At 44.7% G+C, this 16,605-nt stretch overlaps 1 protein-coding gene across 1 annotated transcript in view; it reads right to left on the bottom strand.

Moving 5' to 3' along the window:
• The window catches only part of DNAH9 (dynein axonemal heavy chain 9), a 333,822-nt gene that overhangs the window by 921 nt on the left and 316,296 nt on the right, over window positions 1–16,605 (bottom strand). Inside the window, exon 68 of the mRNA XM_042917480.1 lies at window positions 6,579–6,968. Coding sequence (XP_042773414.1) covers window positions 6,579–6,968 — 390 coding nt within the window. The remainder of the gene's footprint in view (window positions 1–6,578; window positions 6,969–16,605) is intronic.

Genomic DNA, 16,605 nt, shown 5'->3' with positions numbered 1-16,605 from the left:
TGTGGTTTTCTGAGATGAATGAATAGAGTGATGTGGGGCTGTTTATTTTTATTTACTATTATTTTTTTTTCCTAGTCCTGAGAAATGTTCTGAGGACCAAAAGCATTCCTGTATCAAATAAGCTTGGGAAAAGGTGCTTACCATACACTGAAGACAGGAAGTCCTAGCAGTAAAGAAAAGAGGTGAACTTTATTTAACCTGGTGCTTCCCAAACTTATTTGACCACAGGATTCTTTTCTTTTCAATCTATTTATTTCCTATGGCACTAGTGTTTTATGGAACTTACTGTGGGAAATGTTGATACAGAGCGATTCACAGATACCTTGCAGTTGCCCTGGTGACTTTGATCCCCTTCTACTATGGATAGAGCTTGGCTCATTTTCCATGAAATGCATTTATTTATTTTTAAATTTTTTTTAATGTTTACTATTTTTGAGAGAGAGAGTCAGACAGAGAGAGAGACAGAGAGCAAGCAGGGGAGGGGCAGAGAGAGAGGGAGACACAGAGTCTGAAGCAGGCTCCAGGCTCTGAGCCATTAGCACAGAGCCTGATGCAGGGCTTGAACTCACAGACCTTGAGATCATGACCTGAGCTGAAGTTGGATGCTTAACTGACTGAGCCACCCAGGTGCCCCTCCATGAAATGCATTTAAAGGGGAGGATGTGCCTTTTCAGTTCTGTTAGAGGCTGGTATGAGGCACGATGAGTAATAGATCTTAGGGAAACAGTAGGCACTCCCTTAACATCAACAACTGAGTGTTTATGGCAGGGAGTGGGAGAAGGGGTAGAACCTTTCTTTTTTCCACACGTACCTCAGAACCAACCCTTTTAAAATGTACAAGTCAGTGTTTTTTTAATGTACAATCATCACTTTGTAATTCCAGAACATTTTCATCACCCCTTCTCCCCCCCCCCCCCCAAGAAACTAACCATGGGCAGCCACCATGAGTAGTGGGGTATTGGTGCCTCCAGTGATTATGGTTGAATTCTCTATATGAATGGCATATTTGTTTCCATCTCTTAACTTTTTTTTTTTTTTTCAACGTTTTTTATTTATTTTTGGGACAGAGAGAGACAGAGCATGAACGGGGGAGGGGCAGAGAGAGAGGGAGACACAGAATCGGAAACAGGCTCCAGGCTCCGAGCCATCAGCCCAGAGCCTGACGCGGGGCTCGAACTCACGGACCGCGAGATCGTGACCTGGCTGAAGTCGGACGCTTAACCGACTGCGCCACCCAGGCGCCCCTCCATCTCTTAACTTTTAACCTATTTGTGTCTTTGAATCTAAAGTGTATCTTGTGTAGACAGCATATACTTGTATCATTAAAAAAAAATCCATTCTGCCATTCTCTGCCTTTTGGTTGTAGTGTTTAATTTATTTATATTTAATGTAATTACTGATAAGGTAAGGTTTACATCTGCCATTTGACTCTTTGTTTTCTATGTCTTGGGACTTTATTGTTCCTTGGTTTCTCCATTGCTGCCTTCTTTTGTGTTAAATAGATCTATTTCAGTGTATCATTTTAATTCCGTTATTTCTTTTACTATATAAAAAAATTTTCTTAGTGATTTCCCTAGGGATTACAATGAACTTCAGTGTATAAACATCAACTTCAATGAATACCAACTTAATTTCAGTAGTAGACAAAACTTTATTCCTCTATATGTTCCTTTCCTTCCCCTTCCTCTGCTTAAGACCTTGTGCTGGTTTCATGATACAAATTACATCTTTCTGCTTATCAGCAGATTTAGAGTTATCGCTTCCTGCAATTGTCCATTAAATCAGGAAGGAAATAAAAGTTACAAACAAAAATCCATTTATATTTTCTTATATATTTACAGACATAATTACCTTTGCTGGTGTTCTGCTTCTTCATGTGGACTTGAGTTACTGTCTTGTAACTCATTTCATTCTGAAGGACTCCCTTAAGTATTTTTTCTTTTTTTTTTTTTTCAAAAAAATGTTTTTATTTGAGAGAGACAGAGTAAGCAGGGGAGAGGGGCAGAGGGAGAGAGAGAGCATCTTAAACAGGCTCAACACTCATTGCAGAGCCTGATGTGGGACTTGATCCCATGACCATGAGATCATGACCTGAGCCGAAATCAAGAGTCAGACACTTTAACCGACTGAGCCACCCAGGCGCCCCTCCCTTAAGTATTTCTTATAGGTCTGGTCTGCTAGTGGTGAATTCTCTCTCTCTCTCTTTAAACTTGGGAATGTCTTAATTTCTCCTTCATTTTTGAAAGATAGTGTTACTGGATATGGAATTTTTGGCTGACAGTCTTTCTGTCAGCACTATGACTTCCATTCTACTGTCTTCTGACTTCATGGTTTCTTAAGAGAAATCATCTGTTCATCCAATGGAGGACCCCTTGGAAGTGATGGATTGCTTTCAAGGTTCTCTCTTTACCTTATAACATGTCTGCGTATGGATTTCTAAGTTTATCCTATTTAGATTTTGTTGAGATTCCTGGATGTGTAGATTAATCTTTTTTTTTTTTTTTAATCAAATCTGGAAAGTGGCCATTATTGCTTCAAATATTCTTTCTGGCTATTTCTCTCTCTCTTCTCCTTTTGGGACTGCTACTATGTAGATGTTTGTATGCTTGAGTATTCCTCAGGTTTCTAAACTGTTCATTTATTTTGTTCTTTTTTTCTGCTTCTCAGCTTGGATAATCTCAAGTGATACATTTCCAAGTTTGGCGATTCTTGTCTACTCAAATCTTCTGTTGAATTCCTCTATTTAATTTTAATTTTTTTATTTAATTTTTAATTTATTTTTTAATGTTTATTTATTTTTGAGAGAGAAAGTACAAGTGGGAGAGGGGAGAGAGAGAGAGGGAGACACAGAATCCAAAGCAGGCTCCAGGCTCCGAGCTGTCAGCACAGAGCCCCACGTGGGGTTCGAACCCACGAACTGTGAGATCATGACCCGAGCCGAAGCCGGACACTTAACCAACGGAGCCACCCAGGCGACCCGAAAACTTGAATATTTTAAATAATACATTGTGGCAACTCCAAAAGTCAGGCTCCCTCCATAGAGTTTGTTGTTGTTTATTGAATGACTTTTCTGAACTGACTCTGTATCGTCTGTCTTTGACACCTAAGGCTCCTGAAGTAGCCTTAGTTAGCTTGGTGGTTAGCACATAGTTGGACAGAGGTTTCTTAGACCCCTGGATCCAGTGAGTCTCACAGGTTCTGCCCCAGGGCTCTGTGCATGTGTTGCGCATGCCTGCAGGGCTCAGCCAGGCAGTTGAAAACTCTGCCTTAGCCTTCACTTCCTGCTTGCACAGAGCCTCAGGGTCAGCCAGAAGTGAGCTTACAGACTTCTCAGGGCTTTCTTGAGCCTGTGCACAGCCCTGCCCATGGGCATGGCCCTCTAGGTTTCCAAGGATGAGTTGGAGGTCATCTCATTCTCCAGCTTTTCCTTTTAAGTGGTAGCCTAGTTAGCCTAGTATTTGTAGTTAGCCTAGTATTTGTTCCCCTGTTTATTTTTTTAATTTTTTTTTAATGTTTATTTCTGAGAAAGAGACAGAGCACGAGTAGGGGAGGGGCAGAGAGAGAGGGAGACACAGAATCTGAAATAGGCTCCAGGCTCTGAGCTGTCAGCACAGAACCTGATGCGGGGCTCGAACTCACGGACCGCGAGATCATGAACCTGAGCAGAAGTCGGACGCTCAACCGACTGAGCCACCCAGGCGCCCCTGCTCCACTGTTATCTACTACCTCAGGCAAGCTGGAGGTTAAATAGTTGTCTTTGTTTTCAGTACATGCCTTCAGGGGGGAAAGGCTGTTGCCCTGGGTGAGCTCCAACTCTGGTCAAGTAAAGCAGACTTGTAAGTGGGGTCTTCCTGGAAACCACCACATAGGGAAAATAATGACCGTTTTCTGGGAATGAGTCTTTGAAAGTACTCCAACTCCGTTTTGCCCCCTCCAGTGGCTGGGAGGCTGCTGTGTTCACTGTGACTAGAGCACATTTGTTTTTGAGGCCACCACAGAGTTGGTGGGGATGGGGATGGGAAAAGGGCAAGTTAAAAGGCCACAAAGCTTATTCTCTTACTGAGATTTGGACATTTTTCTTCACTAAATACTCCTTGGGTTGCTGAAAGCCTTTAGTTGATTTCTAGAGTCCTGTGCAAAAGTTAAGCTCTGATAATGTGGGGCCAGTGTTATTTTATGGAGGAGAGGATATTTGGACATTCTTACTCTTATGTTTTTGCTGACATCTTTTTGGGGGTAGAAACTGAGACTAAGAGTTCTTGGTGGGCGGGTATTGCTTTTTGGGAAGTTGTTATTAGTATTATTTATAAAAAAATTTTTTTAAATGTTTATTTATTTTTGAGAGAGAGGGTGAGGGGTGGGGGCAGAGAGAGAGGGAGACACAGGATCCGAAGCAGCTCCGGGCTCTGAGCTGTCAGCCCAGAGCCCAGTGCGGGGCTCGAACTTATGAACCACAAGATCATGACCTGAGCCAAAGCCAGATGCTCAACCGACTGAGCCACCCAGGTGTCCTGGGAAGTTATTATTATATAGAAACAAGGTCATAAAATACTGGAGTTAGATGATTGGAATCAGTGTCTTTTCCCCCTCCCCCACAGTGCTGGCATTCTTCTGAACTTCTTCCCCACTTGCTCACTTTGGTTTTTTTTTTTGATATTCTAGCTCTGGCCACCCTACAGCACCCTACACCTAATAGCATCCAGGTGTGACCCCCCCTGCTCACAGAATCTTGGACAAATGTTCAGGTGGAGAAGGGGAAGTCAGCTTCCTTCTCAAGGTTCAGGCTGTTTGAACACTGTCCCACTTTGCTCTCCTCTCTGTTGGCCCTTGATTGGTTCCATAGAGCTCCTATGACAAATTACTACAAATCTGGTGGCTTAAAACAACAGAAATGATTCTTTCACAGTTCTGAAGGCCAGACTTTTTTTTTGCTAATTTTTCTTATTTTCTTTACTTTTTTTTTTTTAACTTTATTTTGAGAGAGAGAGCACATATGCATAGCAGGGGTAGGGTAGAGAGAGGAGGAGAGAGAATTCCAGGCAGGCTCCACACTGCCAGCGCAGAGCCTGAAGTGGGGTTCAAATTCACAAACCTGGGGAACATGACCTGAGTCGAAACCAAGAGCCGGTTGCTTAACCAACTGAGCCACCCAGGCACCCCTGAAGGCCAGAGTCTTAAATCAAGGTGTAGGTAGGGTCTGTTCCTTCTGGAGGCCCTGAGGCAGAAACTATCCCATGTATCTCTCCTGGCTTCTGGGGGCTTCCTTGGAATTCCTTGGCTTATAGATACATCACTCCAATCTCTGCCTCTGTCCTCACAGGGCATTGTCTTCTGTGTTTCCAACATGGCCTTCTTATAAGGATACCAATCCTTGGATTTAGGGCCTTCTCTGCTCTAGTATAACCTCACCTCAACTGCATATATCTGCAAAGAGCCTATGTCTAGATAGGGGCACATTCTGAGGTTCTAGGTGGACACGAATTTTGGTAGACACTGTTTAATCCAGTACGGCTCTGTATGTATATTTACATGGCCTACGTGGCCTTCTATGATATCTTAGATCTTTCTTTCCCTCATGTTTATTTTTGAGAGGGGGGGGGAGGGAGCACCAAGTGGGGGAGGGGCAGAGAGAGAGAGGGAGACACAGAATCCAAAGCAGGCTCCAGGCTCCAGGCTCTGAGCTGTCAGCACAGAGCCCAACATGGAGCTCAAACTCACGAGCTGTGAGATCGTGACCTGAGCTGAAGTCGGACACTCAACCGACTGAGCCACCCAGGCGTCCCTATAGTTTAGATCACCTGACAGTTTTTCCCCATTAACTCTGTACTAACAGCTAGGAATAGTTAAGTGGCACTTGCCAAGCGGGATATGTGACTAAGCACTTCTTCCAGATCATGTGTTATCACAAACGTGAACTTGCTCTGGAGGTATCCATCCTTGCCCATGTCATTTATCCCAGCCAATCTTAGGGTGAGTCAAATCTTTATTAGGCTCCAGTGAGGAACCCTTTCAGAATGTCACATTGAAATAGCATCTACTGGGCTCCCTTTGGAGATGGGGGCAGTGTAAAAGGCAGAAGGGATTCCTGTCCTTCTAGAGCTCGTGGATGAGGAAAGTGGCCCTGGAAGGTGAAATGACATCCCCAGGGCGGGCAGCCAGCATCAGGGATAGCTCGAGAGTTAGTGACTCTCACACTTCTGGAGCATTCTCTGTGTGCCGGGCACAATTCCAGGTGTCCCCGCATATGAACTCATCTTTGCAGCAACTCTTATTTTCCCCTTTCACACTTGAGGAAACTGAGATTTGGAGAGGTAGACCCACGTCCCAAGGTCCCAGAGTTAGCGGATGGTAGTGCTGGGATTCAGATCCACCCAGTTTGGTTCCAGAGCCCTTGCTTTTAATCGGCACAAAGCCTGTGCTCTCCGCACCGTCCCTGGCTGCATGAGAGTGCCTTGAGAGCCTCAAGGAAAGGACACCCAGGTCAGAAGGTCCGGGGCATCCCCTTTGCACAATCACACTCTATGGAGGCAATGTGTAATTTAATCAGCCCACAGAGGGTGTCCCACCCCAAGATTTACCTGTACGTCCCAGCGAGCGCCTTCCACAAAGAGGCCATGGATGTAGGCCCCCTCCCGAGGGGCGCTCCTGAAGTCCTCCCTGTTCTTCTTTGTCACGTCACACTGCAGGGTCATCTGGTCCAGTGGCCACTCGTTCTTGCGGGCCGTGGACTGCATGATGGCGGTCAGGAAGGACTGGGGGTTGAAGAAGCCTGTCAGCCACACCGTGGCAGGCATGGTGAAGTCTCCTATCCAGGCCTCCAACTCTTTGATTCGGTCGAGGAGGTCCACAAACCAGGCTCCCAGGCCTGCCGTGGAGGGGTAGGCTCGCCTGGCCCAGGGCTCTGGCACCGTGTCTAGGTACAGGGCGTTCTGTAAGTTCTCCATGTCGCTGGTCATGGTCAGCTCCCCCTGTAGACGAGGGGCAGGAGGGGACAGAGTGAGGGGGCAGGAAGTCCCTGGAGACAACCGGCCATAGGGACCGCTGGCTCATGGCCTACAGGCAGACAGATGAGTCCAACAGTGGTGGCCATGACTGTCCCTAATACTTGGTTTGAAGGTGTGTGAGTCCACACCTACGTACTGACAGTGGTTGACGTCCACTGCGGACCTCAGACCACCTGTGGGTTCCCTACCCTAAAGCCTGGGTGCTGGCTCTCCTCCCGCCTTTGCAGCGGGCCCCGCAGCTCAGAAGCACGAGAGGCCCGAGGCTGGATGATCTGTGTCCCCCCCAAATCAAGGATCTCCCCCAGAATCAAGGTAGGAGATACACAGTCAACTTGAAGGAACCCACCTCCAACTGCTAGATGAAAGGTTACGTCGAAAACCATCATTAGGTTCGATTTTGTAACTTTGGTTATGACACGGATCTCCAGCAATTTCTTTCCTTTTTTTTTTTTTTTAAATGTTTACTTATTTATTTATTTTGAGAGAGAGTGAGCGAGCAGGGGAGGGGCAGAGAGAGAGAGAGAGAGAGAGAGAGAGGGAGAAGGAGACAGGAGACAGGAGACAGAATCCCAAGCAGGCTCCACACTGTCAGCACAGAGCCTGATGCGGGGCTCAAACTCACGAACCACGAGATCATGATCTGAGCCGAAATCGAGAGTCAGATGCTTAGCTGACTGAGCCACCCAGGCGCCCCTCCAAATTTCTTGAAGACCCCATCTCTATTGTAGTGGTTTCCGCACAGGGGTTAGGGTACACGACAAGGCTCGCGTTATGGGCTGAATGTTTTTGCCCTCCCCACCGACACCCAAATTTCCTTGTTGAAATGCTAACCCCCAGTGTGATGGTATTAGGAGGTGGGGCCTCTGGAAGGCGCCTGGGTCATGAGGTGGGACCCTCATGAATGGGATCAGTGCCCTTATTATAAGACCCCAAAGAGCCCCCTCGCCCCTTATGTCTTGTGAGGACAGAAAAAAGATGGCTGGCTGTGAACCAGGAAGTCGGCCCCTCCCTAGACACCAGATCTGCTGGTGCCTCTAGAACTGGGAGAAGTCGATTTCTGTTGTTTATAAGCCACCCAGTCTGGTAATTCAATTATAGAAGTCTGTGTGGACTGAGACAGCTTGGCTCACCCTAAGTGCAGACTGTTAAAATGTCACGCAGGCCTCCCTGCGCCCCGAGTCCCCTTGCCTGTGGGATGGGAGACTGGACCATGTAACTCTATGACCATTTAACTCCTGGAACTGTTAAAAAAGACAAGTTAAATATGCCTCCCTTAAAGGTGAACATATTTCGGGTCCTAAGTGACAGCTAGAAACTCTGTCACTCAGCCCTCTGACCCCCGAACTTCTTCATGAACTTAACAGAGAGACTGTAGCCGTTACTCTCTCTGCCCTGGAGTCGAGTGGCTGGGCTATTTTCAGATATAAATACCTTCATATTTTATACAAGAACTAAACATCCCGATCAGCCCAGTGCCAGGTAGGCGAGCCCGAATGAGTACAGCCCAAATCATGGATGCTTTTCCCTCAGGTAAACAGATCATATTCCAGCGACAGAAAACAGATTTCCTTCCAGGTATCCGCTCAGCTGCACGGGGGTGGCTCACCAGAGAAGACTGTGGTCGAGGGTTCTGAGGCCACCCCCCGGGTCCGACGGGAGGTATGAGCATCCCATGTCTACCCTCCAGGTTTATCGCTTCTAAACACACCCAAATCAGGAGAACAAAAGTTCCTTCTGGTAGATTTCCCCAAGGGTCTTCTGACACGAACAGAAGTTGAAACAAAAAAACATTGTTCTTTTTCCTGGACTCTTTACTTCAGAGGACACTTCTGAAAAGAGGCTACGAAATATTCCTCGTACATTTGAGCCAAATTCAAGGTTCTGAGACAGAGTGTCTTCCTCATGCCCTCAATTCTGTGAAAATTCATTGTTATACGTAGTTGGTAATTTAGGTATTAGTAAGGTTTGCCAAAAAGCAGCTGATTATTTAATAAAATAGCATTAAGTGTCAAAAGTAAATTTAGTGCAAAGGGAAAAAGTAAATGATCAAACCCTCTCTTTTATGAGACCCCATCTGTGCAACTTTTTCTTGCCTTATCGTACTATCTAAGACCTTCATTCCAACGAGAATAAAAGTGATAAGGGCAAACATCCTTGCTTCCTTCCAAACTTGGAAAAAAATCATCTTCCAACATTAAGAGCGATGTTTTCCTTAGATGTCCTTTATTCTGTTGAGGAAAGTCTCTTTTCTTAGTCTTCTGATATTTTAAATCAAGATTCACTGTTAAGTTTTGTCAGATGCTTTTTTTTTCCTTTATGAAGATGATTGCGTGGTTTTCTTATGTAGTGCGTTTATACGGTGAACTCCATTGATTGAGTTTTCAGCGTTAAAGCCAGCCTTGCAGTCCTGGGATGAACCCCATGTGTCCACGATGTGTTGTCCTTTTCTTATGTTGTATGATTTCATTTACCAACATCTTGCGAAGGATTTTTGTATCTGGGTTTATGAGTAGTATTTGTTCCCCATTTTCTTTTCTTTTTCTTTTTTTTAAAATTTTTTAATGTTTATTTATTTTTGAGACAGAGTGCAAGGTGGGGGAGGGTCAGAGAGAGAGGGAGACACAGTATCCCAAGCAGGCTCCAGGCTCCGAGCTGTCGGCACAGAGCCCAATGCCGGCTCGAACGCACGGACCGTGAGATCATGACCTGAGCCAAAGTCGGATGCTCAACCGACTGAGCCACCCAGGCTCATTTTCTTTTCTCATGGGATCTTTGGTTTTTCTCATAGTACCTTAGGGCCTCATAAAATTTGTTGGGAAGTGTTCCCACTCTGCTTTCTTATTTATTAAAATATTCTGTAAACCGTGTCGTAAACAGATGTGCTGTCATCCAGGCTCTGTTGTTCCACATGGGCAGAGCCCAGGTGGAGTAGAGTTAGCATCATTCTGAAGGGCCCTAGGATTCTGGGAGTGGTGAATGAGCACTGGCTTCAACTTAAATCACCAGCTGCAGTAGCACCTAAGAGAGTCAGCCTGTCCTTTGAAGCTTTGAAGCCAGGCTTTGACTTCTCTCTAGCTATGGAAGTCCTAGATGGCGTCCCCTTCCAATAGAAAATTGTTTGTCTGCACTGAAAGCCTGTTGCTTAGTGTGGCCACCTTCATGAATTATCTCAGCTCGATCTTCTGGATAGCTTGCTGCAGATTCTATATCAGTACTTGTGGCTTCATCTGGCACTTTAACGTTACAGACACGGCTTCTTTCCTTAAACCTCCAGAACCAACCCCTGCTAACTTCAGACTTTTCTGCAGCTTCCTCACCTCTCCCAGCCTTCGTGGAACTGAAGGGAGTTAGGGTCTTGCTCTAGATGAGGGTTTTGCTTAGGGGAATGTCGTGGCTAGTTTGGGCATCTATCTAGACCACTAAAACGTTCTCCACATCAGCAATAAGACTGTTGTACTTTATTATCATTTGTGTGTTCCCCGGAATGGCCCTTTGCATTTCCTTCCAGAACTTTTCCTTTGCATTCACAACTTAGCTAACCATTTGGTGTAAGAGGCCTAGCTTTATGTCTTGTCTTGTCTTTTGACATGCCTTCCTTGGTAAACTTAATCACCCGCAGCTTTTGGTTTCAAGTGAGAGACGTGTGACTCTTCCCTTCACTTGAACACTTAGAAGCCATTGTAGGGTTATTAAGTGGCCTAATTTCAATATTGTTGTGTCTCAGGGAATAGGGGGCCAATGGAGAGGGAGAGAGACAGAGGAATGGCCAGGCAGTGGAGCAGTCAGAACACATAAACAATGATCAATTGAGTTTGCTGTTTTATTGTTTTATTTTTTAAAATAATTTCTTTCAATGTTTATTTTTGAGAGAGACAGAGAGCGATCGGGGAGGAGCAGAGAGAGGAGCAGGGAGCACAGAATCCCAAGCAGGCTCCAGGCTCTGAACTGTCAGCACAGAGCCCAACGTGGGGCTTGAACCCACGAACCACAAGATCATGACCTGAGCCAAAGTTGGACACTTAACCGACTGAGCCACGCAGGCATCCCAAGTTTGCTGTTTTAAATGGGCATGGTCTGTGCACTCCAGAGCAATTACATTCATAATATCAAAAATCACTGATCACCATAACAAATATAATACTGAAAAAGTTTGAAATATTGTGAGAATGACCAAAATGTGACACAGAGAAATGAAGTGAGCAAATGTTGTTAAAATGACACCTACAGACTTGCTCGATGCGAGGCTGCCACAAAACCTCTATTTGTAAAAAATGCATTACCTGCAAGCCTCGGTAGAGTGAAATGCAACAAAATGAAGCATGCCTGTATTTAGCTTTCTTTTGTGAAGAATTTTTGCTTTGTTTTTGGCTGGTCAAAGAGTTCTGGGTTTATCATTTTCTTTTCCTCTAGTCCTTTAAGGATCTCTCTCCACTGTCTCTGGCTTGCATAGCTCCCTATGAGAAGTCTGCTGTCATTTTTCTCTTTGCTCCTTTGCATATACTTCACCCCCGCTCCTGCTCCTCAGCCCGCCTGCTTTACCCTTGGGTTTCCTCAACTTCATTATGAGTTACCTTTACAGAGTTTTCATTGGGTATATTCTTCATGGGGCTTGTTGAGTTTCTTGTGCCTGTGGGTTTGCAGTTTTCACCAAATTTGCAAAACTGTGGCTCTGATTTCTTCAAGTATTTTTTTTTGTCTGATTCTCCCCTTTACCTCTGTCCTCTGAGACCCCAATTATTGTATGTTAGACCATGAGACCACAGGTCACTGTTGTGCTGTTTACTTTTTTAACATATTTTTTCTTTTTCCTTCACTTCGGATAGTTTCTTTTGCTATGTTTTCATCAGTTGCCAATCTTCCAAAGTGCATGTTTCATTCAGCTGCTGTATTTTACATCTCTGTCAATTTCATTTTTTATCTTCCATTTGTACTTCATCACGCTCTTACTTTCCTCTGTCTTCTTCAGCATACGGAGCAAACTTACAATTGGCTCTTAACCTCTTTGCCTGTGAATTCCATCATCCCTGCCATTTCTGGCTCCATTTCAACTGATCCGCTTTTCTCCTGGATATGGATCAGATATTCCTGCTTCTTTACATGCCTGTAATTAGTTTATGTCAGACACTATGAATTTTACAGTTTTGAGTGCTGGATTTCACTGTATTCCTTTAAATAGTACTGGAAATCATTTTTTGTGGCCTGCAGTTAATTTACTTGAAATCAGTGGATCTGTTGGAGGCTTGCATTTCAGCTTTGTTGCAGGGGGAGTGCAGACCAGCTTTCAGTCTTAGTCTGGGTCCAGTTCAGCCCACTGCTGAGTTCCTACCCTTCTGAGAATCCTCCCTGATGCCTCCTGTTTTTGTCTTTCTTTCTGCTCCAGCTGGTGGGAACACAAACTATTCCCAGCTCTGCATGAGCTCTAAGAATTCTTTCTGCTCCTTTGTTATGGTTCCTTCCCAGCTTGGGTAGAGTTTTCTCACTCATGTGCAGAGAGAGCATCAGCCAGCAGAGTGTCGGGGGATCTCTCTGCAGATGTCTGAGACTCTTTGGGCAGCTCCCTGCCATAGGCACTCTGGCCTGCAGACTCCACCACCGTGGCCTCCACAAGCTCTGCTCTGCATGTCTCAGTGCAGCACAACTGCAGAGTTCTTTCCTGAACTGTAGCCCAGAAACTGCGTGCCCATCGTAAGCTTGCACAATGAAGGGACTGCATTTCTTCTTCCCTTTCTGTCTCATATCACAGTTATGTCATTATGCGTTTGTCCAAACGCCTGGGATGTACAGCACCAACAGAGAGCCCCAGTGTAGACTACACTACAGGCTGTGGGTGATTGTGATGAGTCAGTGTGGGCTCCTCAGTTGTGACAAATGGACGACTCTGGTGGGAGATGTGGCTAGCGGGGCAGGCTGCGTGCGGGGGCAGGGGGTATGTGGGAAAGCTCTGTACCTTCCTCTTAATTCTTCTGTGAACCTAAAACTGCTCTAAAAAAATAAACTCTTATAATAAAAAAAATGCAATAGTTAATTTTTAACACCATTTGGAAATCTGGAATCGTTTTGATAGAGGAACATAAAATGCGTAACTTGGCTTTCTTAAAAGTTTCTCACATCTGCTTGTAATATGGTGTTAATTCATTCTGACGATGGTTTTGCATTTGCTAATTGAATGTGCAAGTGACAGAACCTTAGAGAATGTACTGTCTCTGAGGTGGTGCCAGTTTGAGAGCGAAGAACAATTTAGGAAAAGAGGAAACCATCCACCTTGCAGTTAGGTTTCTGAAGTCAGTATTCCCACGACCTTGAGCTGAAGTAGATATGACTCATGTTCATAGCAGGAGCTGAGAAGTAAAGGGAGAACCTCGCCCCAAATTCACTCAATGTAACTTGTGTCCTTTTCTTAGGAGAAGAGGAAATATATAATCTAGGATAGCATGTCCGGAAAGCTGTTGAGAAAACATCAGTTTCCAGGGCACCTGGGTGGCTCAGCCGGTTAAGTGTCTGATTTCGGCTCAGGTTATGATGTTATGGTTTGTGAGTTCGAGCCCCACGTCAGGCTGTGTGCTGACAGCTCAGAGCCTGGAGCCTGCTTTGGATTCTGTGTCTTCCACTCTGCCCTTCCCCTGTGTCCTCTCTCTCTCAAAAATAAATAGACATTAAACACAATTTTTTTTTAAAGAAAAAGAAAACATCAGTTTCCTAAGGTGTTGACAGATTGGTGGAGGCTGGGGTGAGTCAGACAGTAAATTTCTGTGGCCAAGCTCTGGGTAAGTGGGCCCTTCTTAAGGACTCAAGCTATACTGTCATACGGAAACCTTTTTTGACATTTGTTCAAGCCCAATTTCCTCAAGTTCCTCCCGCCTGCACCCTGTGTGACCCTGATTGATATCTGTACTCACTTGCTAACAGGTCAAGAGTCAACAAGAAGACAGCTTACAGAGAAAACAGACTCCTTCTCGAGGGGCTACAGGATGCACCCTGTCCTGGTGGCCCGTTCCTGTCTGCTTTTCCTTCCCTAGGAAAGTGGTCTCTGCAACCAGCTTTCATTTGTATGAAACACAGGAGGTGAGGAGATGGGCAGGGGGTGGGGGGCGGGAAGCAGGAGCGATATGGGCCTGCGTCCCTTCCCATCTGGCTTCCCGACTGAGGGAGACAGCAGCCCATCTAGCTGGGCCTTCTGATGGAAGACTGGAGGCACGCGGGCCACATCGGCTGCCCGGTGAGTGGTGACCGGAAGTCGTTGAAGGGCCAAAGCAAGGCCCCCCGTCACACCTGCACACACAGTCAGCACACAGTGGCACAAAGAACCGAGTAGCTGTCCAAGTCAGCAAGGTGGACTTCAGTGTGAGCATCGTTCACATATTTAGAAACAGGTCTTGTCCATTAGTCGCCGAAAGCCTAGGGAAAAAAGTCTGACGTCCTCACACATTTGAATAATCAGGGACGCCTGGGTGGCTCAGTCGGTTGACCTTCTGACTCTTGATTTCGGCTCAGGTCGTGATCTCACAGTTTGTGAGTTCGAGCCCCGCATCGGGCTCTGTGCGCTGACAGTGCGGAGCCTGCTTGGGCTTCTCTCTCTCTCTCTGTCCCTCCCCTGCTTGCTCTCTCACACAATAAATAACTTAAAAAAAATCTATATTTAAAAAAACATTTGAATAATCAGAAACAATTCCCAGCCCTACCCAGCGTCTAGGCTGGTCACGGCTCCACCAGAGAGGGCACCGCCCAAACGCAGTATCACGCAAGCCGCAAATGTGGGCGGTGTAATTTTAAATTTTCTCACAGCCACACAAAAAAAGTTAAAAAGACCCAGATGAACTCAATTTTCATAATATATTTCATTTAACTCAATATATGTAAAATGTCAAATATTTTAATATGTAGTTAATATACAAATTAATAGGATATTTTATATGTTTTTTGTCTTATATCGTTGAAATATGGTATTTATTTATTTTTACTTTTTCATGGAAAATTTTTCCTTTTATTTTCATTCCAGTGTAGTTAATGCACAGTGTTATGTTAGTCTCTGGTGTCCAACATAGTGACTCAACAATTCTGTACATTACTCAGTGCTCATCTTGATAAATGTTCTCTTATCCCCATCACTTTAGAGTGACCCCATCCCCCCACCCCCTTCCCTCTGGTGACCATCAGTGTGTTCTCTATAGTTAAGGGTCTTTTCTTTCGTTGGTTTCTTTTTTCTTTGTTCCTTAAATATCACATATGAGTGAAATCATATGGTATTTGTCTTTCTCTGATTTATTTCACTTAGCATTATACTCCCTAGATCATCCATGTTGTTGCAAACGGCAAGATTTTATTCTTTTTTATGGCTGAGCAATATTCCATTGTGTATATATGTATGTACACACACACACACACACACACACACACACACACGCTACATCCTCTTTATCCACTCATCTGTCAATGGACACTTGGGTTGGTCCATCAATTGGCTATTGTAAATAGTGCTGCAATAAACATAGGGGAGCACATATCTTTTCAAATGAGTGCTCTCATATTCTTTGGCTAAATACCGAGTAGTGAGATGACTGGGTCATAGGGTAATTCTGGTTTGAACTTCTTGAGGAACCCCCACACTGCTTTCCACAGTGGCTGCACCAATTTGCATTCCCGCCAGCAGTACGCGAGGGTTCCTTCTTCTCCACGTCCTCGCCAACACTTGTTGTTTCTTGTGTTTTGAATTTTAGCCATTCTGGTAGATAGGAGGTGATATCTCATTGTGGTTTGATTTGCATTTCTCTGATGGTAAGTGATGTTGAGCATCTTTTCATATGTCTTTTGGCCATCTGTGTGTCTTTTGTGGAGAAATGTCTGTTTATGTCTTCTGGCCAATTTTTTTGAGGTTTTATTTATATTTGAGAGAGAGAACGAGAGAGGGAATGTGCACGTGTGATTGGAGGAGGGAGAGAGAGAATCCCAAGTAGGTTTCATGCTGACAGTACAGAGCCCAACATGGGGCTCTACCCCATAAACGGCAAGATCATGACCTGAGCCGAAATTGAGTTGGGTATTTAATCTTAACTGACTGAGCCACCCAGGCACCTGCCCATTTTTAATTTGGATTAAGTGTTGATTGTAAAAGTTCTTTATATATTTTGGACACTAACCCTTTATCAGATATGTCATTTGCAAATATCTTCTTCCTTTCAGTGGGATGTCTTTTAGTTTTGTTGATTGTTTCCTTCGCTGTGCAGAAGCTTTTTTTCATGAAGTTGCAATAGTTTATTTTTACTTGTGTTTCCCTCACCTCTGAGACTTATCCAGAAAGCTGTTGTTATGGCTGATGTCAGAGAAGTTCCTGCCTGTGTTCTCTTCTGGGATTTTTATGGTTTCAGGTCTCACATTTAAGTCCTTAATCCATTTTGAGTTTATTTTCGTGTATGGCATTAGAAAGTGTCTAGTTTCATTCTTTTGTAACTGTCCAGTTTTCCCATCACCATTTGTTGAAGAGATTTTTTTTCCCCATTGCATATTCTTGCCTCTTTTGTTGAAGATTAGTTGACTGTATAATCATGGGTTTATGTCTGGGCTTTATTCTGTTCTATTACTGTATGTGTCTGTGTTTGTGCCAGTA

Source organism: Panthera leo, chromosome E1 (assembly GCF_018350215.1).
Source record: "Panthera leo isolate Ple1 chromosome E1, P.leo_Ple1_pat1.1, whole genome shotgun sequence".
Classification (NCBI taxonomy): Eukaryota; Metazoa; Chordata; class Mammalia; order Carnivora; family Felidae; genus Panthera; species Panthera leo.
The sequence above is the reverse complement of the archived record's forward strand: the minus strand, read 5'-3'. Positions and strand labels throughout refer to the sequence as shown.